The 22,942-nt window shown below is 33.1% G+C and overlaps 1 protein-coding gene across 1 annotated transcript in view; it reads left to right on the plus strand.

The window, feature by feature from the left end:
• LOC118741864 (ras-GEF domain-containing family member 1C-like) overlaps positions 1-22,942 on the plus strand; it is a 170,846-nt gene that overhangs the window by 108,588 nt on the left and 39,316 nt on the right. Inside the window, exons 3-6 of the mRNA XM_036473839.1 lie at positions 3,778-3,974; positions 6,667-6,787; positions 10,592-10,729; positions 13,661-13,792. Coding sequence (XP_036329732.1) covers positions 3,778-3,974; positions 6,667-6,787; positions 10,592-10,729; positions 13,661-13,792 — 588 coding nt within the window. The remainder of the gene's footprint in view (positions 1-3,777; positions 3,975-6,666; positions 6,788-10,591; positions 10,730-13,660; positions 13,793-22,942) is intronic.

Genomic DNA, 22,942 nt, shown 5'->3' on the forward strand with positions numbered 1-22,942 from the left:
CACTCAAATTGGTGCAAACTAAATGAAATGGTGAGAATAACAGAGCAATTCTGGCAACTGTCTTTCAACTCACCACAGACTTTCGAAAGGCAAAAGTTTTTCATAAACAATTGCTACTTCGGGCAACTATTTTGAAAGCACTTTTCTATCTTTTCAAAGTTTAATTGAAAGATCTGCAAGCGAGAGGATCTTTTCGTTATTCTTTTAGCAATTAGTTTTCTAAAAATTAAATTAAATTTAAAAAATATATAAGTATGTTGTATTTATAAACAATAAGAACTAAAAATTAAAAGAAAATTTAATAAAAAAGAACAAATAATAACATAAAAAAAAATTAAATAAGTTCCTAAAAATTCAAATAATGAAAAATGTCAAAAAAAAAATTTTAACAAAAACAATACAAACTAAACGAAAATTTAATTAGAAAAGAAAATAAATAAATTAAGAAAAGGAAAAAATAAGTTCCTAAAAATTAAATGAAAATAAAAAAATATTATTTTTAAATACTAATATTGATCCATAAATTAAAAGGAAATTTAACTAAAAGAAGAAATAATTAAGAAAAGAAAAAGAATTTGATTGCCTTTTAGCGATAAGTCTGCTCAAAATTGTATAAAAAATATATATCTTTTTTAAAACTATAATACTTCAATACAAAGGGAAATTAAATTTAAAAAAAACGTATTTAAAAATAACACATTAATGCAATTTTCTTAAACTTAAATGAAATAAAAAAAAAAATCTTTCTCAAATAAAAACCAAACGGAAATTTAATTAAAAAGGAAAAAATAAATAAATTAACTCTTGTGTGCCCAACCGGGTAAACACGTGGCAGCATACATAAAAAATTTTCTAAATTGTCAAAATAAGTATTTCTTGAAGCTCTTTCATTTGACATCCATCGTTAATATTTCATATAATTTGAGTGTAAAATAGTTCAATCAGACTTCTCAAATAGGTGACAACCCTATTGAATATATTTCCAAACTACTATTTTCTTAAACCTCTTTTGTATGACACCCATATAGCGATACCTTATTCACTTACCAAATTCCTTTAATTAAAATTGAATTATATTTTTTTTAACACGTGCCAACCCTCCTATACGTAGTTAAGTTTTAAAGCCTTTTCAAAACCATTTCGATTGATACCCATATTTAATAATTGATCTAACTTTTTAATTAATTTGAAATTAATTTCTAAACAGGTGGCAACATTTTTCGAAAAAGTAAAACCTTCTTGAACATCCACACTCTAAGCCCTTTAATTTGACACCCCATTTTTGAAAATCGGACGAACGGTGCAGATCTTTTATGCTGCACAAAAAATGCCTTCACGTATTATATATATAGATAATAATAAAATAATACTAATAATAAATAAATAATATTCAATTCATTAAAATAAAAAAAAAATTACGTGTCAGAAAATAAAAAATATGATATATGAGAAATTCCGCATTTGCAAACGTGCAAATGAAAATGTTATTTACATTCGCAAAGTTATTTTATCTATACAAGGATTAAGAAAATAAGTTGCTAAAAATTATCTTAATGAAAATAAACAAATATTTGTCTGTATAAAATAATGCTAACAATCTAAAAATTAAAAGAAAATTTACTTAAAAAAGAACAAGTAATTTTTAAACAACAAAAAAAAGGACTTCAATTCTCATAAAAAAATTTAAAATTATAGTAGATTTCTCCACGATCCAATTATCGGATCTACCGCCTTTCCGGTGAAAAAAGAATTATCGAAATCGGTTAACGTAATCCATAGTTATGCGGTAATATACATAAAAAAAATAAAAATAAAAATTATATATTCCAACGAATTGATAACCTTCTCCTTTTTGTGAAGCCGATTAAAAATTTGTATTATAAAACAGAAAAAAATCAGAAATTTACTAAAATTAATTGAAGTTAAAAAAGCATTTTTTTTAAATAATAAGATCTAAACATTAAAAGAAAATTAGATTAAAAAAGAAAAAAAATTAATTTAAAAAATATATTTTATGTCTGAAAATGGCACAACGCCGAAACCGGTTTATCTGCAAACCAAGCTTGACAAGAGATGACGAAAATTCGTTCCAAAATAAATCACCTTACCACCCTTTCGGAAAAAAATTAATTTAAATAATATATTTCATGTCTATAAAAAATTAAATGATTAAAAAAATATTTTTCTTTTTAAAACAATAAAATCTTATAATAAAACAAAAAAAAAATAAACAAGTATCTAAAATTTAAATTAAAAAAATATATGGGACATTCTTTGCCAAGTAGACCACCCCTTTTCTCCATTTTTAGTTGGATTTCAACAATTCGTAACCTTTTTAAGACCTGAAGATGGTGGCTTCCGAACCAACTGTAGTTAAGATTTTGCTTTACAACTTTTGTGCCTCTGGAAAACACAACACTATAAAACACAAATTTACAAAAATCAAAAAAATTTTAATCGGTTCGGTTCATTTAAACCCTTGCAATCGGTGTTGCTTGAAGGCGCTGGGTATGAGAATGTGAAATCAGATTTCAAAAATTCTAAATGGCGGGAGCATACTGAGTATGAGTAACATTCTCAACTCGTGTGAGTAACTCCTACGCCATGCACGTACGTTCGATTCTAACTTTTCCGTGATCCAATATGGATGCGACATTTTGAATTTTTAAAATCTGTTTAAGATTCGTAGCAAAATTAAAGTTTTAAGCGCAGCTATGTAGTCGATTTGAATTCGGAGTCGGGATTCATGGAAGTTATGTCCGTGGAAGTACTTCCACTTAACTTAACTTAAGTTATGGTGTGGGTCCCTTTTCATACAAAATATTTGAATGAGAATATTTTTACTTCGATTTTTTCAATTTTCTAAAACAAAAAATATATACTACTTTTCGGGCCTAAATTTTGTATCTACCACTTTCGGCTAACCTACGGGAGTTGCCAAATAGTCGATTTCAAGACTTACAAGTATTATCGCGTACAACCACGGATTCTAAAAATAATTCACACATACATATTGTACTATGAAATCGATGTATGTATGTATGTATGTATGTCTGAACAAAGCCGCATGCAAAAACGATAATTGGCAGCAAGACTGAAAGCATTTTTGGCACGTTGTTTGAATAAGCCCCAACGTATGTATGTATGTTTGTATGTATGTATACATATATGTAGGTACATATATATAAAAAGAATAAAATATTAGCCACTTTCAGCGAAAATGTGACGCACGCAGCCGTCGAGCACAGCGTGTTGAAATAATTAATTTCTCCTTGCAAACAAATCTGCTTGGATTAACATTCGCTCTGCCAAGCCAGAGCAGACGCAAAAAACACAAATGAAGAAAACAGCAACGCCGCCAAGTGCGGTTGCTGCCAATGCCAAGCACAGGCGTGGCAAGATGGCTGGACTTGGAGAACACATTGTGCCGACGGAACAAATAAATTAAGACTATTTAACGCTTTAAGCCATTTAAGCATTTCCACTTGTAATTGCACAGCCTGCCGGCTAACAACTGACCGCATTATACCACACACACACATACACACACACATAAAAATGCATACAAACAAATACTAAACCGCAATGGATATGCGCCAACTTGACCTGGCTGGCACTCATTTGAGGCCATGCTTCTGTTATTTGTGTATCTCATTACAATTAAATAAATAGTTACCAACACTTGTCCCTATTGTTGCTTGTTTCACTTTATTATTAATCTTCTTATGTGTATGTATGTACTTATCTTGTTTTTTTTCTGCTTCTGTCTAATTGCAGGAATTTATTTTCTCATTTTTATTATCGTCGCGTTTATTTTTACGACCTCATGAGCTGCTTGGCAAACTATTATCCTCGGTACCTGATAGCGAATCGTTAGAATCATTAGTCGCATTATTGGCCGAATGGACGCACAAGTTTCCCTATGACTATCGCGATGAGCGAATGATGGGCCATGTTAAACATATCGTTGCCAGGTAGGTGTAAAACAAACATACATTTTTTTATAACTTAATCTACTTATTTTTTATTTTAATTTTATTTTATTTTTTAGTTTAATTTTCATTGTACCATAGAACTAAAAAAAATTATATAATGTACTGATTTTTCTTTTAAATATTGGGAGGGTCAAATATCATTTTTGGTATATAGTTTGTTCACCATTATTGCTTAGAATCGAACATAGAACTCGAATATGCCATACACTTTTTTCGAAATTAAATTACTCCGCCCTATATGTATATGTATAGCGAATATTTATTGACGAGGGAATATTTGCAAAGAAATAAATTTTCGTATATGTATTGAAGAATTCCAGGACTTCGAGGAGACGACCTCTTAATAAAGCCAAGAGGAGTAGATGAGCCTCCTACTTAGGTCATCATTCTCTGGTTATCCAGCTACCCTCCCGAACTGGGCAACGTCCGCATGGAAGTCGCGGGCAATGTAACTTTGGGCTAACAATTCTTTCAAACCCTTCAACGCTCCGGGAATCGAGGCAAGAAACCAGTCCAAATGCAGAAGTCTATGGAGATGTTGTGCCGCTGGATTATCCATATTATGCTAGTTTATTAGCTCTATTCCAATAACTTGGAGAGTGGTCATTAGATTGGTTCAAAAAAGTAAAGTCGGAATTTTAATGCCACCACCCCCTGGGATTGTCCTATACCGAAAAAATATACCCCCATTTTTTATTTTTTTTTTTAAATCGAAAAATATTTAGGGAGTGCTCAAAACGCTCAAAGCTTTCTACATATTTTATATATTTTATATGGGGAGAAAAACAACTTTTCCGTGGAAATCGTATACAATTCTTGAAAATCAATATTTTTCGATCGGAAAACTGTGGTTCTCTTTAGGAAACTTCCAGTATTAATACTAAATTGTTTATTTAACCATTTTTTAATACTAAAGATTTTTTATTGGTCCCCCCATTGCATTTTCTGGGGACCTATAAAATATAGTTACCACGAAAAAATGGTTAAAGAAATAATTGAGTAATATTATTGGGAATCTCCTGAATAGTAACAGAGTTTTTCAATCGAAAAATATTGATTTTCCTGAATTCTACACTATTTCTACGAAAAGTTGTTTTTCCCCCATATAAGTTACATGGAAAACTCTGAGCGCTCAGAGTACTCAGTAACTTTTTTTAATTTCAAAAAAGGGGTATAATCTTTTTCTTTTTCACATGTATTTTTGGACCACTCAAGTGGTCATACTTACCTTAGCACTCAAGGTGGTTAAGGCCTCATGTAAGGATTGTAGACCAGTCACCCTCTCCCCTTTTCTTTTACAAAATGCTTTAAAGGCTGATCTGCATATAAAAGCATTAATCAATCGCTTGATCTTTCTACAGTGTACTGGCTGAGGCGATGCTTAAATAAATTAAACGACCTTGTCAGGTTTATCTGCAACAGAATTGTAGCAGCAGAGTGGGGTATGAGGACACCGGAATTCGAAAACCTTCCGAGTGCCTTCCGGCCGAAACTGATCACTATACTTTGATTCTGGGTTCGAATCAATCCTTCATAACCTAAATAACACTAAGCAAGGAGGACAAAGTCTCTGTAACCAAGTCTATGTGAACTTATTCGCGGAGGGCTCGTTGCTAGATGAAAACGCAGGTAGAGGCGTGTTTTATAAGGAACCTATACCGACCTCAAATTTAGCTTCCTAAAACACGGCAGTGTTTACTAAGTAGAGGTTAGGGTGGTCCCTAAAACATCAACGATATGGGGCATCCCTTTATTTTGTTCTACGTACATAATAAAGACAACCACGAAAATATAACAACTTAAAAATAAGCATTAGGGGTCGCTACCAGGATTCGAAAAAATGTTTGCTTTTGCCAGCTATAACTCAGCGAGTTTATGAATGTATTTAAATAATTTTCAATATGCTGAGTTAAAACTGGCCAAAAACAAATTTATTTTGTGCGTAAAATACCTTGATGTTGAAGTTTTAAGGACCACCCTAGTATTCTAGTCATAATTTCGGTTATGCAAATTAGCTGCTTGCGGAAGCATGGAGTTCGGCTGGTAAATCAAGTAAATAACGGCTGTAGACCGAATCATGTTTACCTTCTTTTTATGTAGAAAAAGTTGATTGTGACTCCTTCTAAGTAATATATGTGGTAATATAGATAGTAATTTCAACAATTTTTTTTTTCAAGACTTGACTAATAAAATAAAATTTTCTTATAAAACTTAGGAATAGAAAAAGAAAACAACAAATTGTCGAAAGTTTCATAAGTATCTCCTACATTTTTCTGAAGTATTTATTTTTTAACCCCAATAAATATTTTTGTTTTTGTATCCATGTCTTGAGTTTTAAATTCCTCATCAATTAACTAAACCAAATACTCTTAATTCTGAATAATTATTTTTTCGTGCAAATTTCTGTTTAAAGATTTTAAAAAACAATTTTTTAAATTACTCGACCTTGTATTCTCGGTCACTGAAAAATGTTCTTGTTTTTATTGCACCGTGTAATTCCTGTCTCCAAAGACCAATAAAATTCTAACCATTTTACTCCTCGAATTATGCTGAAACTCACTTAAAAAAATTAATTCAAAATATCAGAGTGTACGAAAGGTCTACTTGAAATAACCGAAGAAGTATGTAAATACCTGTAAATAACAAACACTATGTTTCATTTGTATTTCAGATGTTCCAATACAAATCTAGAAGGTGTAGTTTCCGAAATACTCAGTGCCTTGTTGAAACAATTGACTGATTTGGAGAGACATGAAGAAGATCTACGCGCTTGTCAAAGCACAAATGAGAAGGTAATTTATATTATGTGTATAGTATATATGTATGTAACTAGAAGTATGTCACTCCAGCTTATTTATTAAAAACTCTTTGGGCAATTTGTAAACCCTTACAATAACAACAATATCGGCCAAAAAGAGGGAGCTTAAGTAAGACTACTCCGTCCTCGGTTTCAGGGTGCATTGAAGCCTGCAGCGTCTGTTCATCAGGAGGTACAGCTTGACACAGGGTCAAGCTCTACCAGCATTTGAGTTCAAATGAGAACCTCCGCGATACTTCCCCAAAGGTATCATCCAGGAACAGGCCAGAGTAAACTCGGAGGGCTCTTGGTAACCGTGGCACAAGAATTAAGTTTCCGGGCCGGCCTCGTAGCTACTGCCATTTGGGCTGGTGGCCACCGATGCACTGTTTACCCTTCACGTGCAAAGTCGGCCAAGTTGGTCGATGTTCAACGCATGGAGAGGGTACTACGGAAGTGACCGAAGCCCGGATTCTCTCCCATAAATGCTACACTCTTCATGAGCATGTATGTGGCATTACCATTGGGGCAGTAGGATAATGTCCTTCATCAACCGTTTTTACTCAATGTAGCCCCTTTTCAAGTCACCGTACAAGGTCTGCCCCGTCAAGGATGTCCACATCCCTTCTTAGCTGGAAGCTCATAGCTCGCCGGGTCCTACCTGCAGTTATTATGTCGAAACAGTGCGACAGTGTGTTGCCGGAAAAGAATGGCACTCTATAAGGAGTGACATAATTCCAAATTTTAAAATTGGAATTATGCCACTTGGTGTTATGTCATGGTACCCTGTCTCATTACAAATAGCAGACCCAAAAGTGACCATGAATAGACCGCGATTAATTATACGTACAGCACTCATGCCGAGGCCAGAGTCACATCTCAGGATACGACACACTATGGGCAAAACACGATTTTTTTCAAAATCTTTGATCTTCTGTTAGAAAAGAGATAATTGCATGGACATTTTTTAACGTGAAAATAAATGATCATAAATATAATATATGAAAATTATAGAGAAGTTACAACAACAATATCTCAACCCTCAAAATACCGTTCAAAATGTCATTTTTTTCTTTCCATTAGAAAACAGTATATTTAATACATCATTAACCCTTTCAAGGCAGAAGCAAAATCGTTCTCAATATGCCTTTGAACGTGCTTTTTCTCATGTTTCGTTATTTCTATTCCAAAAACGATATCCGAAAGTACCGTAATTGTCCCTACAGTAAAAAATGTCCAAAGACTAGGTAATTAAAGCTTTCAGGTGGAGTGCGAGTTTTGGATAATTCGCTTAGACGTCAATTCATTACTTAAGTTTTTAAGAACTTTAAACTATTCGTAAAATACACGTGTAATTTGATTGAAAAACGCCCTATCTAAGAATTCGCTTCGAAAACGTCCTATCTCAAACGAAAATACATTGAAAATAAGCTAAGATAGGGCGTTTTTGAATCGGCAGCTGAGATAGGGAATTCTTCAGCCAAATTTTGAGATAGGGCGATTTTCTATAAAATTCTGAAGTAGGGCGTTCTTGAAACATTTTCTGAGATAGATCGTTTTCGAACTGGCTGCCGAGATAGGTCGATCTTCCACTCAGCCATCGATATTAAGGTAACTCACTGTGTACTCAAATATATAGTTGGTATTAATGTAAACCCCATTCTCGAGATATTGTTATGTCGGTTAAAATCGCCAAAAATTAAGTTTTCAACACGAATAACGGCACAACTTGTTTTTATATGTGTACGTGCGTATATTTCGCAAGATATTGGATTTGATTTTTGTGGGAAAATAAATCATTAAAATTAACAATTAATTAAGCAATTCTTAGGAAATACATATTTGTCTTTCATAGTTACTCTTAAGTCATTAATTATCTAGCCCTATTGTTACATAAGTGTATATGTATGTTTATTCTGCCATTGATTATTATGTCTTACTAATTAGAAATGCTTTGAAACATTATTACGGTGTTGTCCTGATTAAAACTCATTGTGTTCAAATTTAAGTAAATAACTATTGAAAGTTTACACACATACTTAAGTATATATGTACTTATGTATACTCATTTCAGTGAAATTTAGCCTATAGGCAAGCAGGAAGGGATTGACATCAAATGTTGACAAATTGTGAGTTCGATTAGTAAAAAGGCATAGATGCGAATATAAATTGGCACAAAGAGAAACCGAACATTAGCAATGGCAAAAACAATAAAATAATCGATTAATTAATCGCAAGCCAAATAGAAAAAAATTTATTGCAATCATTGAGAAATTTTCGATTAATCGAATTTTGAAAGGCACTTTTTTACCAGTGAGTATTCACAAACACATTTTTCCAAAAAAAATTCTGACTCTGTTCCTATAACATGTGATCGATAAAGTAGTTGCTATATTTAACCGGAGCTTCTACCTCCGATTTGTGTTAACCAGACAGTGAACGTTAGTTTTGTATCCGTTACAATGGGCTTGCATGCACAACAATTTACCCCATTGTATGCTCTGGACTTTTAGAAATTCTTACGGCTGTTTGAAATTTTAGACAGCTACAAAATTCATATTGCTAGAAAATATTTTTACGATTATTTTATAATTAATCGATTGATGAAACACCAGACAAAGATACACTTAAATCGTAAATGGGATAAAAATAATCGAGCCGAGACCTCCCTGCGTAATTTCAGAATGAATGTTTATTTTCGAAAAAAAAACGCATATTCTGTCAGGCTCTGCAATTCGCTATCGGAGTGAATTTCAACTCCATTCAACTTGAATTCAAAGTGATTTTAATTGGAATTCAATTGGAAGTGAAATGCATACCTGCCTGATTGATTTTGGGTGTATCGTTGTTGTTGATTTTTAACCCTACAACGTACACTTATGTATTTTACCTACAGGGTCGAAAATTTATTTATATATAAGTATGTATGTATGTATGTGCAAATGTGTCAATTTAATTCCAAGGTAACTGCAATGGAGTTTGTTTGCACATGAATCAAGAACAAAGCCACGAATGTTAAAATTAAATACTTGCACATACTGCTAATGAGATCTGTCTTAGAGTTTGTAGCTCGAATGTAGAATTTAATAAATTAGAATACGTAAATCGAATGTTGACACAAATTCGAACGTTGCAATGCCATATGCATATGTACGTGGTGATTTTCTATAATTTCAATTTAATTTTTTTCTTTAATATCTTTGACTTGACATACAGCGATAAAATAACCAAGTTGGGACAACAGAAGTTCTTTTCCACAATCAAGTTTTTTTTAACAAACCTAATTCAGTAAAAAGATTTAAAAGCTTCCTTTTTTCAGAGATTGAGTGGTTAAGGGTTTTTAAATCTTGAACTTAAGCTTAAAACATACATGCGTTAGGGTCGTCCTTAAAGAATTAACATTATGGAGCACCCCTTTTCTTATTCTACGTGCAAGATAAAGGCATCCACGGAAATTTCAAAATTAAAAAAAAAATTTAGTGATCACTAACAAGTTTTGAAGAAATTATTATTTTCTAAATGCAAAAAATTCAACAAAATTCCGATTTTAATTTTCTGTAGTCTGCGAGTTTATGAATCTAAATGAATAAATTTTTATAATGTGTCAAATTTTTGAGACTTAAAGTAAGAGTTTCGGCGATTTAAAAAAAAAAATTAAATATTTGCTTTCAATTTTGAAATTTGCGTGGATGTCTTAATTTTGTACGGACGTAGATCAAAATAAAGGGTGCTCCAAACAAAATTTATTTTCTGATATAAATATTCAAATTTATCATATATTTCTCTACACTACTTTCAGTCCGAACTCAGCAAATTAGACTGCCCGACTGCGTCACAATATGCACAAATACTTTGCCGACTGGAAAAGAAACTGGCGAAGCAGATTGGACCAGAAGAATTTCTACAATGTAGTAGTAATGTGCTGCTGGACAAACAGGTATGTTTTAAAGCTTTTTAAAAAGCCTTTTTTCAAAATCTCGCACCTACAAAAGTTCTTAATCGATAAAGCTGTGCAATTTTAACACAACATAGAAAAAGAGAAGGCGGTGACTTCTGCAGACCTAACTCAAAATTTTTTTTTTTTGTTTTTTTGGATTATGACTGCCTTGCAGCCAAGGTACGATATGTTTAAAGAAATTGTAAAACGTTGGAGTTCGGCAAAACAAAAAGATGTTAGTTGCCAAGCAAACATACAAGCTCAATACTAAAGTTACTCCAGGATACTGGATTAACAGGCACATTATAAATCCATGAATATAGCACAATGGATTTTAAGGTCGCAGTGATTTATCCTAAATAATAGTATAAATGTGAGAGGTTTTGAGTCAGTTGGTGTGTGAGTATGTTTGTTGCTCTTTTACGCAAAAACGGCTGAGCGGAATTGAGTGGCATTTGTAATCAGGGCTTCGCAGCAAAAGTTTTTTTTCATCGCTCCGCTCCGGTATTTTATTTGGCTCCGAGCTCTGCTCTTGCTCCACTCCCGCTCCCAATAAAAAAAAAAAATTGTTTATTTATTTATTTACATATCGAGCCCTAACCGCCAAAAACGTAGGCGATGTTTTTTTTTTTTAATTTTCTTTTTGATGCAGAAATATCTAGATTCTAGATGTATGTATACACTTCGGCATCCAAAAGAAAAATCAAAAAATTGCCAAGCTAAATGGCAACAAATAATAATTTAAGTAAATTTATTAACTGAACATTTTTTTTTAATTTTTATTGAGCTTGAGGCCGTTATTATTGAACACCAATTAAAATATTTCAAAATAAAACGTTACTAGGCCAGAAAATAACAAAAACAAAATATTGAAAATTTGCTTAAGGAGTTAAGGAGCCAATAAATTTTTTTTAGCTCCAGCTAAAATCCTTTGCTCCTTAGCTGCCTACTCCTTTGTTCCGCTTCCCTCCGAAGCCCTGTTTGTAACACGGATTGGTTATATCCCGAGTTAACATATAGGATATTGTTTTAATAGCGTTGCCATCTGTATTAAATATTAAATTCAATCATAAATAAGTCAAATAAAATATTACAACAAAAACATGCTTTCCTAAAAAAAAATGTAAATAAGCTAAATTAACAAGTTTAATGAAATTTTTTAATACGATCGTTAAACGAGAAAGGCTTATTAAAGTTTTATTTCAAAAATATTTTTGAAGGGGGCTGCCACCTCTAAAAATTTATAAAATTTATATTTTGAGTCTAAAGATCTTTGTAAATATCCATTTCGAGTGAATAAGCTTGAGTAGTTAATAAAATATCGCAGTTTTCATATTTCTGAAAACTACCGTTATATGGGAGGTAGGCGCTGCCGTTACCCAACTGAATTGAACATACTAACGAAGATGTGTGAAATACGGGGGTAAAAACAAATCCTTCTTACCATCTAACGGTAGTTTTCAGAAAGGTGAAAAAACTATATTTAATACTTGTGCTTCGCCCGCACTTGGACTTTTTTACTTGTTACATTTGAAGTCATAACGTTAAACGAAACCAGGCGGGCGGAGCTTCATGCAAAGCTAATAATAATAATAATTAAAACAAAATTAAGGGGTACCACATACAATATTTAGGTATTGATATTTTTTAAGGACCACCCTAATGCTATATCTACCGAAAGTCAATAATAAATATCCACCCTAATGCTATATCTACCGAAAATCAATAATAAATATAGGCAGGCATGTCCTCTTTGACTACCCTTCTCGAAGGAGACATGCAATACCCAATTATTTCTCTGATTTCTTTTTGAATACGAAGTTTTGTATGCACACCTGAAACTCCATGTCTATCATATGACGCTACCTATGGTGTACTTTTTGTAGTTAACCCAATATTACATAAGCTGAGCTTTATCCACAAGCAAACTCTTTGCTAGGTGCAAATGTGGGAGACATGTACTATGTTGCCGATTGTATGTAGTGCAATTGCACACACACACACACACACACACAATTGTAGAGTAAACGCAATTAATAACTCTTTTAGGTCTTTATCCGCCCAGCAACTGGTGCCTGTGTGTCTGTGTGTGAATACTGCCGAAAGCAAAATTTAATTAAAAGCAGCAAGGTAAATTTAAGACTGCTTACGTAATTCGTATGCAATCAGAGATGCATTTTGTGCCTGATTGCAGTGACTTTCCTGCTGCCTTTGTATTTACTTTATATGTGCAGTTTATTTATATTTTTCCATTTATTTTGTGTTTTTCTCTTTTTTTATTTTCCTTTTTTTACGCATGTAATCTGATTAAAGTGACGGCCTCCTTTCGAATGCAAAGATGTATCCCAATGCACTTTTTAATTAAAAGAATTACAAATTTATTACGATTCGTTGCCACTTCATTTAAATTCACATACGAACGCGCCGGACTAGTTACTCGTAAGCTACATATGTACATACATACATACATATGTACATGCATGTAGTTTGAAACACCCAAGTACGACGGAAACGAGAGACCGCCAATTCGCAATGAAAGGCTACTTTTGGTGTTTACTGTGCGGTATAACTTGATGGTGTCTGTCTATTTGTGCCCCTGTACGTGTGTGCGGTGTGTGCGTGTGCGTGTGCGTGTGCGTCGAGTGTTGGAGTTCAAGTTGGAGTCAGTATCAGCATTGGCATCGGCATCGGCAGCGGCATCGGCATCAAATTCAGAGAATCAGAGTCAGAGAGCGTGTAAAATAAACTTATTTGCAATTCTTCTTTTCGAATGTATTTTCCGGTACTGCCACTTAAGTCTGTCTGTCTTTTGGCATTGTATGTAATGTGATTGTCTATATACACAAGCAATCACGTTTTTATACATACGTTTGCTTGCCCTCTTTAATTCCTTGTATGCTTTCTTTCTTTTATATTTTTTGGTCGATGCAGAAAAAATGGGACCAACCGAGCACGTCAGGCGGTCCACCCGGTGTGCAAGATCCGAAGAAAACGTGCAATTTGGAAACGTATCTGGACTGGTCGGCACGTCTGCGCCTATTCGTATGCAATGAAATATTACAGGTAAGCCAGCCACTTGGGTAATACAGTGATGTGAAAAATAATACTTGCTAGCTGACATTTTGACAAGTTTTGGCTATTTTTGTTTTGATTGTTGAATATTTATTGCTTTTTATAAAAATACAGCTCACTATCTAACAAAAACCATACAAGTCCAAATTTTAAACTGTGTTGAATTTTTTTTCTTTTATTTTTTTATATATGTATATGGAAAAATATTATAACACCATCCGAAAAAAAATTCAAAAATAAGCGCAAATTCGTAGCCCCTTAAGCTAAAATTTAATGGGCTAAAACTGCGTAGAATTGTTCTAAAACATCTTAATTTTTATTGTTGTAAAATTTTATTTAACTTTTCTACAAAGTTTTAAATTCGGACATGTTTTTTTTTTTAGATAATGAGCTTTATTTTTATAATTAACATTAAAAAGAAAAGTAGCCAAAACTATTATTTTTCACATGATTATATGTTTGCGTATGCAACATGAACGTAAGTATTACAATACATACATATGTAGCTGGCAGTGAGGATGAAATAAACCAAGAATTTTTTCAGCAAACGGGATTGGTGTTAAAATTATCATTAAATTTTTGAAACACTGATTTTGGTAACCAATTAGAAACCCGTGGTTGATTGCCGTGGTAATACATATGTATGTGTGTAATTTTATCGATATTAGTATCGATAACAAATCAAAAAATAATATGAAAATTTATCGATGTATGTATATTAGACTCTTCCAAAAACCCAACGTTTTTTTAACGAATATAGGGAGTTTTTTTTTTTAATTGGTTTTGTCTTAAAAACTACGCGAATAAAATTTTAAGCAATTCTGAAAAAGGCAACCTTGCAGTCAAAGTTATCAGAATTAGCGTTGTGCAGTTCGCGTGTTTTGTTAATTTACTCATTTTACTTCTGTAATAATATTTAGTAAATCTGAATTTTGGGTTTTTACCAGGTAGTCAGTATATTTCCAAAAGTTGGTAAAAGTAAAGGTGAAAAACATATATTTAATACTTGCGCCGGGTATTTAATGTTCGGCTCCGCCCGAACTTAGACTTTCTTAATTGTTTTTTATTTAATATTATGGTGGTATTTTTGTGGAAGGAGGAGTTTAATAATATTTTATTCTAGAAAAATTTTTCACATACAAATTTTTTGATAAAAAAACAGTTTTTGAAAAGACGTCAACCCAAAAAAAAAACTGAAAAAACACAATGGTAGCTCTGAGTATTGCGCAATATTTAGGTATAGTATTACGGGGTGCACTCTACAATAATTTAAGTTATGATTTTTTTTTTCACACGGAAGTTGAGTTAAATGAGTACATCACACATTTTTTTGGGTATGCTGTTTTGTAGCCCATTAAATTTTAATATAATAAAGTCCAAGTTTGAAGCTACTGCAAAATTGCGTTGATTTTTAATATTTTTTATGCCGACAGGTTTTTGCACTTTTTTCTTATGGAAGAAAATGCGCAAAACCGTTTTCAAAGAAAAACCGTTTGCAATCACTTAAAACTTGCACTTGCATACTAAAACTGAATGGTCTATAAAACTGCATCCTCAAAAAAATTCTAGAAAATATTTAAAAATGTTTCAAAAAAAAATTCATAACTCAAATTATTGTAGAGTGCACCCCGTAATACTACACTTAAATATTGCGCCATACTCAGAGCTGCCATTGTGATTTTTTTGAGATGGTATATTTTTAAAAACTATTTTTTTATCAAAAAATTTTTATGTGAAAAATTTTTCAAGAAACAAAAATTTTAATTTTTGTGCTGTTAAGTTTTTAAAAATGTATTAATAAAGCTCAAATTTCATATTTATTTATTATTTATGTTTGTCCATCAAACCTTTTAATTTCAAACAAAGCAAACACATGAAGTGTGAACTCCGTCCATTTTGGTAATAGGTCCAATCGAAAGCGATGGTGGCCGACTCTAGAAATCTCCACTTATCGGAGCAAACTGGGTAGAATACAGACCCACTGTTGGTCACTCGAGCCCTTTTCCCACCGACCTTTACCGTAGATATCAAGCCAGCTGCAACAAAAGAAAAATGAATGCGGTCACTTGAAAATTCTGAATCCAGAGAGAAGCGAACCATGGTCTACCGTCATTTTTACGGATAGGGAAAGGCTTATGATTCCGCTTTTTTATGGCGCAACTAGAATCGGAAGTCTGCCATTGCTCCCCGAGTGGTGTCCGGTATTTTTGCATATCGACGTTGAATTACTACCTATGTTTCCGACCGAGGAGCATTGCAAAAAATTATATACAAATGTTTAGTAGTGAACCACAGTAGTCCGTTCAGAGGCCAACCCTCTAAAGGATATGTGTGACGGAGTTCTGTGATTGAAACTACCCAAAAATTACACATAAGTATTAGCATCATTGGTAACGAAATTTATTCATTGGAGGCTCTGAATTAAATTGTTAGTCATTGTATTCGATAATAGGCTCGCATTTAAAGTTATGACGTTTGCATCGCTGTCAGAAAGGTTGAAATAAGAGCTCCATAACTATCAAGATTAATGCTGTATGCCAGGAGCCTAGACAAGAACACAGACAGTGTGGTGAGAAGCATCAAACTGTATGGGCCGTCAATCTGGTCAGGAGCGTTAGAGGAGAAATCATAAGCCCGTGGAGCAAAATCCTTGTATCTAAGTCATGCCAAAAGTGTGTGCATCTAAAATAAAAAATTATTAAAAGATGGAGTATGGATAAAGTATAGACAAAAAAGGCTGGCAGCTGTAGCAACAGCCATGCTTAAATTTTTCCTAAGCGGTTCAGTTCTACGGTTCTTATTACCCTCAATCTGTTTAAAATCCGTTGATTGGTATCAAATCGGCTCAGATAGGTTCTCTCCAATTCTGATGGACGTGGTGATAATACTCAACGTCATTTTACATAGCCTTGTTCGTTTTAAGGCTTTGATTAGTGTTCGGTTGCAAAAGAATCGTCTTTAGCCACTGCCTGGTTAGGTTAGCTTTTAGTGGTTAAGAGACCCTACCCCTAGTAAAACCACGAAAACTGAGCAATCGCAAGCTTATTACGAAATTATAAATGTAGCTAATTTCAATGCCTAAGAGCTCTGCGATGGTTGTCACGGAGTGCGAGATAAAATATTGACATCGCTTTAGCTCTTCGTATATGAGAACCATCATAGTTCAGGGCGACTGCCAAATTAAGGGCAAAGACGAGCTGTCGACCGAAACGGTTTTATGGACTCCGTTAATCATCGACCGAGCGTTTATCGCTAAGCTGGTAAACTCACATTCCTTTGAGTACTGAAAAGCAATAGAGTGCCTTGGAGAGGTAAGGCTGTTGTATAATCCTTTTGCTGGCAAGCAAACACTTCGCCAAAATGAAGTTAAAATCAGCTTAATCACTGGTTATCTACCCTTTTCGGGATCAACATTCCCAATAAGTTCCAAATGTAAGAGACCACTACAAATACTATTTATGTAGTGCATCTATAACCATATAACTATACATACATAGTGGGTAGGCTACTGTAGTACATTTGCATAAGTGAATGAGGTGAATTGACACAAACTTGTATGGTCGCAAGTATGTACATATGTATGCTTATGCAAGAATGAAGAGTAGTATGTGTACACTGAATCAACTGGGAGTACAGGTAAATTAACAGTTTCTACAATTTCCGTGCTGTTAAGGCTGATGAATGAGCTTAACATGGTCGATGGCTGATATTCTCCATGCCACGGATGCGGTGGAAGGAAAAGTTACCGATAGGCACAATGTACAGAGGAGCCATAAATTTGCTTTCTCATACACTAGTGTGCATATACCTATATGTATGTGTGTATGTATATATGTACTTAGGTGCATGCAGGTGTGATAGTTTATTGGTTACATCGCCAGGCAGTGCAACTGCATTGTGTTTCGCATGTTTGTTGTTGAGACAATTTTAAATCAATTGCTAATATACTTAAAGGCAATGGTGCTTTGAGTACTACCCAAGTGCTTTCAACTGAATTTTAGGTCGGATGCATTTTGTGTATGGCTTTACCTTAAACTAGTTTATTACTAGAGAGCTGCTTAGATGTTTTTTTTTTGCCTTTGCCCTATTGTAGCAGTCAACGGCAGCACTTAGCATGTGCAATTTTTTTTATTTCGTTACAAAATCAGTGGATTTTTTCTAGACTAAAGTTATAAGCAATAAATTCTCAGATTATGATGACAGACAAAAAATATTACATTGTTTTACAAGTTATTCGTATTTTTAAATAATTAGGAGAATTAAAATCAATAAAGGACAATGAGCATTCAAATAACACTGTAGGGTTTTCCCTCAAGTTTTGAAAAGACAAAAAAAGAGCCGAGGCAAGTAATCCTAACAGGGCAACTGTTTTTCAACCTACGACAGTCTTTCGAAAGACAAAAGTCTAATAAGTTTTTTTTGTAAATTAAATTAAGCTAAAAAAAATATAAACATTTTTAATTTTAAAACCATAAAAAGTAATAAATAAAGGCAAATTAAATAAAAAAGAAAGTTAAAAAAAATAAAAATAAAACCAAAATAAATGAAAACATTTTTAAACATTAAATGAAGCTAGAAAACTATATATTTTTTTAATTGATTGAATCTAAAAATTGAATTAGAAATAGAAAAAAATTAAATCAAAAAAATTAAAAAATTCAAAAAAAAATATTACTATTTTTAAAACAAAATCTTTAAATTTAAAGAACATTAATTTTAAAAAAGAACACAAATTGATTTAAAAAAGAAACGCAACTTAAATTAAAATTTGGTTTCTAAAAATTACAAAATTATTTTACCATTCTAAACAATAAAATCTAAAAATTAAAAGAAACTTAAACCAGAAGATGAGAAAAATTATAAAAAGGTGAAATAAAATAAGTTCCTAAAAATTAAATGAAATTAAAAAAATATTCTTCTTGTTAGAAGAAAAATATCTAAAATCCCTTGTCAAATTTGGTTTGGGAGACAAACCGGTTTCGGCGTTGTGGCATCTTCAGTGTCATTTTTCGTTCTAAACGGTTTGTCTCTAAACCATATTGGACAAAGGATTAAATGAAGGAGAAAATTAAATAAAAAGGGAAAAAAATTAAATTAATTAAAAAAAAAAGTAACAAGCAATTAAATGAAATTAAAAAATACATACGTATATACATTTTATTAAAATTAAGATTAAAAAACAATTCGTTGCCCGAAGACTCGAACTAGGAACTAGAGAGTTGCCGTCTTTTTGAAAAAGCTAATTTACTAAAGTTATACAGAAGTTACATCAAGTGTTAGAATATGAGTGTCAAACGAAAAAGTGTTAAAAAATATTTATTTGGAACATTTAAAATATTTGAGAGGGTTTTAAAGAGTAAAGAGTTTTTATAAGTAAAATAAATTGTTAAAATGTGGATATCAATCGAAATGGGTTTGAAAATACTTTATTTCTATACTATATACATATAAGAGGGTTGCCAAATGTTTAAAAATTAAATTCAACTTAATTCATCAGTTAATAGAAATATGTATGACGATGCCAGCCGATGGAGATTTGGGAAGGTTTTAATTTGAAAATACTTTTGAAATGGGTTGCCACCCGTTTGCAAACTCGAATTTAGTTAGGTAATACATAAGTTATATATAATATTAAAAGAAGATGTTGAAGAAAAGTGTTTTAAAAATACTTTAATTTAAAAAGATTAGTTAGGGTTGCCACCTGTTCTAAAAGGCATCATTGTTTAACTACGTATGTATATATGTATGTATAAATAAAACGTTAACGAGTTTTTTGTGTTGATTAAATGAAAAGGCTTGACCTGCAGATGTGGAATGAGGTTTTACTTTTTGAAGTTTGAACAATTTTAGCGGATTTTAAGCAAAAACAATTTTCGAATTTTTCAAAATTTCTGCTGTGCATGTTCTCTAGTTATTTTTAAAATCTGCTTAATGTCTTAACAACATTGTATGACTTATGTAAATTTTATGATTTTTTTTTTTCATTTTATGATATTAGGCTGCTCTAAAATAAATAGGTTTGAATAAAATTGTAACTAGTAATAACGGTGTACGATTTTTTACTCACTATTTTATTAAATCGTCTTAATTTTAAAACGGGTGGCATCTTTGTAGAAACTTTTTTTTTCTATTAAATTTTTATCAATATGTTTTAATGTTGTAGGAAAGATAAGATTCTTGCTTTTACAATTCTAATACTGACTTCCTGCTCAGTTCATTTTAATTTTAAGACACCTGACAACTTTACCAAAGCTTATGCAATGTTTTGTTCACTTCGTTGCAGTTGCCTTTCAAATGCATTTATACAGCCCTCTATTGTTTACAGCGAATTTCATTTGGCTGCACTTAGCTGTCGGTAATATGTATTTCTACCAAACCATCAACATTTTTTTTTTTCATCAAACTAACTCACTTTGTTTCTCGCTACTCACTCACAACATGGCGATACATAATTTTCATCTTCATAAAATTTAAATCAAATCAACGCTTCTTCACACTATGGCGCGATGCTTTCGCGTATAGTTCACTAGCGCAATTCACGCCCATCAGCACACTTACATGTATACGTCTGTTCATATATGTATAAATTCGGTCAGCCAGTTTATTTTGCAAGAAGCCATGAGCTATGAGCTACATATGCTTGTCATGTGCAACACAAGCCGCCTTTCACCACTACACTTTTCGCTTTCCTTCGCCTCGGCCTTCTCTCGCCGCTTTTCTGCCTCGCTTCCCACCGCAGCTCAATCTTTTGCTTTTGCTTCTACTACAGCTACAGCTGATGCTTGCTCTGCTGCAGCTTCTTCTTCTTCTTCTCCTACCACATAACCCTATTTGTCTACCCTAGTACCCACATTAAACATTTCATATTCTGCAACTGGCCTTGTTGTAATGGAAAATTTAATTAAATCTGAGTGCTACACGTATGTACATGTATGTACACACATACACATGCACATTTTCATTTCAGTCACATGCAGGAGTGAAGAATCATACAATCCCTGCAGCGGAAATACTAGTACAGAACTAGTGAGTTCACCAGTTTTCGGGAGTCGAATACCAGTACCTTGCAAATCTGCCAGCCATACTTTCTACTGTCGAATTTTACATGGAGTTGTCCTAGGAGGTGACAATTGAATCCCGCTGCGTAACTTTTCACTAGTACTTGTAGTAGTAACATGTAACCTGTAACCGAACCACTTTTTTTCGTTGTGCACTTCACAGATACTTTTTTAAAATTAAACAAGTAAGAAAGTCGAACATTAAATACCCGGCGCAAGTATTAAATATATGTTTTCCTCCTTTCCGAAAGCTACCGCTACATGATAAGCCGGGGTGTATACATTTTAAGTAAATTAGCGTCCTTAAATTTCGAAATATTGAAATTTCAAGCATTTCTGAAATTTACCGTTATATGAAAAGCGGCCTCAATTTTAGTCCGATTTCAAAAATTTTCAACGGTTTGCTTTTATGTGTCAAGTACAATAACCATACCAAGCAAGGTACAAATTGCTAGAACGGTTAGCGAGATACATATATGTGGTCACAAGTGGGCGGTGCTACGCCCATTTTCCAAAATTTTGTCATAAACGTATTTCTTGGTAAAGAATTGTTGCAACCATCAATTTTGAATAAATTAGCTTCAATATTTACTGATTTATCGAAGATTTTGTATTTCTCGAAATTACCGTTATATGGGATGTGGGCGTGGTTATTGTCCGATTTTAGAAATTTTCGGCCATTTGTTATGCTGTACCAGGACCAACTGTGTCAAGTTTGGAAGAAATTGGTGTAGCGGTTACCAAGATATACACATGTAACCATAAGTGGGCGTGGCTACGCCCATTTGCCAAAATTTTGTAATATTCTTATTTTTCGTCTAAAACTCATTGCAAATATCAATTTTGAGTGAATTATCTTCAGTAGTTACTAAAATATCGCAGTTTTCGTTTTTCTGAAAATTACCGTTATATGGGAGGTAGGCGTGGTTATTGTCCGATTTTAAAAATTTTCGGCCATTTGGTATGCTGTACTAGGGCCAACAACTGTGCCAAGTTTGGAATAAATTGATGCAGCGGTTACCAAGATATACACATGTAACCATAAGTGGGCGTGGCTACGCCCATTTTCAAAAGCATGTTAATATTCTTATTTTTCGTCTAAAATTTATTATAAATATCAATTTTGAGTGAATTATCTTCAGTAGTTACTAAAATATCGCAGTTTTTGTATTTCTGAAAATTACCGTTATATGGGAGGTAGGCGTGGGTATTGTCCGATTTTGCCCATTTTCAATACCATCCGTCCTACGCCCAAAAGAAGTTCACATACCAAGTTTCGTTAAGATATCTCAATTTTTACTCGAGTTATCGTGTGCTCAGACGGACGGACGGACGGACGGACAGACAGTCACCGCTTAATCGATTTCTCTTTTCATTCTGATCATTTATGTATACATTTTTCTATATCTATCTCGATTCGTTTTGCCTGTTACAAACAACCGTTATGTGAACAAAGTTATAATACCCTTGTGCACAAGTGCGCTCGGGTATAAAAAAACGAAAGTAAAGATTTTAAATTGTATGTTCTGCATAGTGAGATTTGAACTCGAACACTTTCGGCCGCAACTAATTCAGCCAGCATCTTTGCGCACTCAGCTACAGGCACAACATGCAAGTGTGCTTTCAAATGTTCGCTTTGAATCAAGCCAGGCGACGATTTGTTCAAATTTAAACTGACCATTCGACTTTTGACTACGGGAGTGAGTGGACGTGTTCTGGCTTGGTTCTTTTTGGCGAATTACCTTGAGTAAAATACATTTTGATTTTGTGAGCATTAGTGTGCTATAATTGTTGCGTTGATATACGCATCGTTAAAAGGTGCCAGCTTATACACATCTAAGTGTATAGTGACACGCCGTTTTGCTACAGCTTTGTTTTTCCATCGGCAAGCATAAGAGGAGGAAATTGTGCAAAACTTTAAATACGCCGCTTTTAATTAATAAGCCGGATTTCCGTGAGTATTCTGTTTTTATTGAAGTGAAATTATTTCATTAAATTGGTGAAAAATAATAACTATAAGACTGCCGCCGACGGCAGGAAAAAAAACGAAAGCCGCCATGGCGTCGTCGACAGAGCTGTCGAG

The sequence above is a fragment of the Rhagoletis pomonella genome, unplaced genomic scaffold (assembly GCF_013731165.1).
Source record: "Rhagoletis pomonella isolate Grant_MI unplaced genomic scaffold, Rhpom_1.0 Rhpom_scaffold_00006, whole genome shotgun sequence".
In the NCBI taxonomy this organism is placed as follows: domain Eukaryota; kingdom Metazoa; phylum Arthropoda; class Insecta; order Diptera; family Tephritidae; genus Rhagoletis; species Rhagoletis pomonella.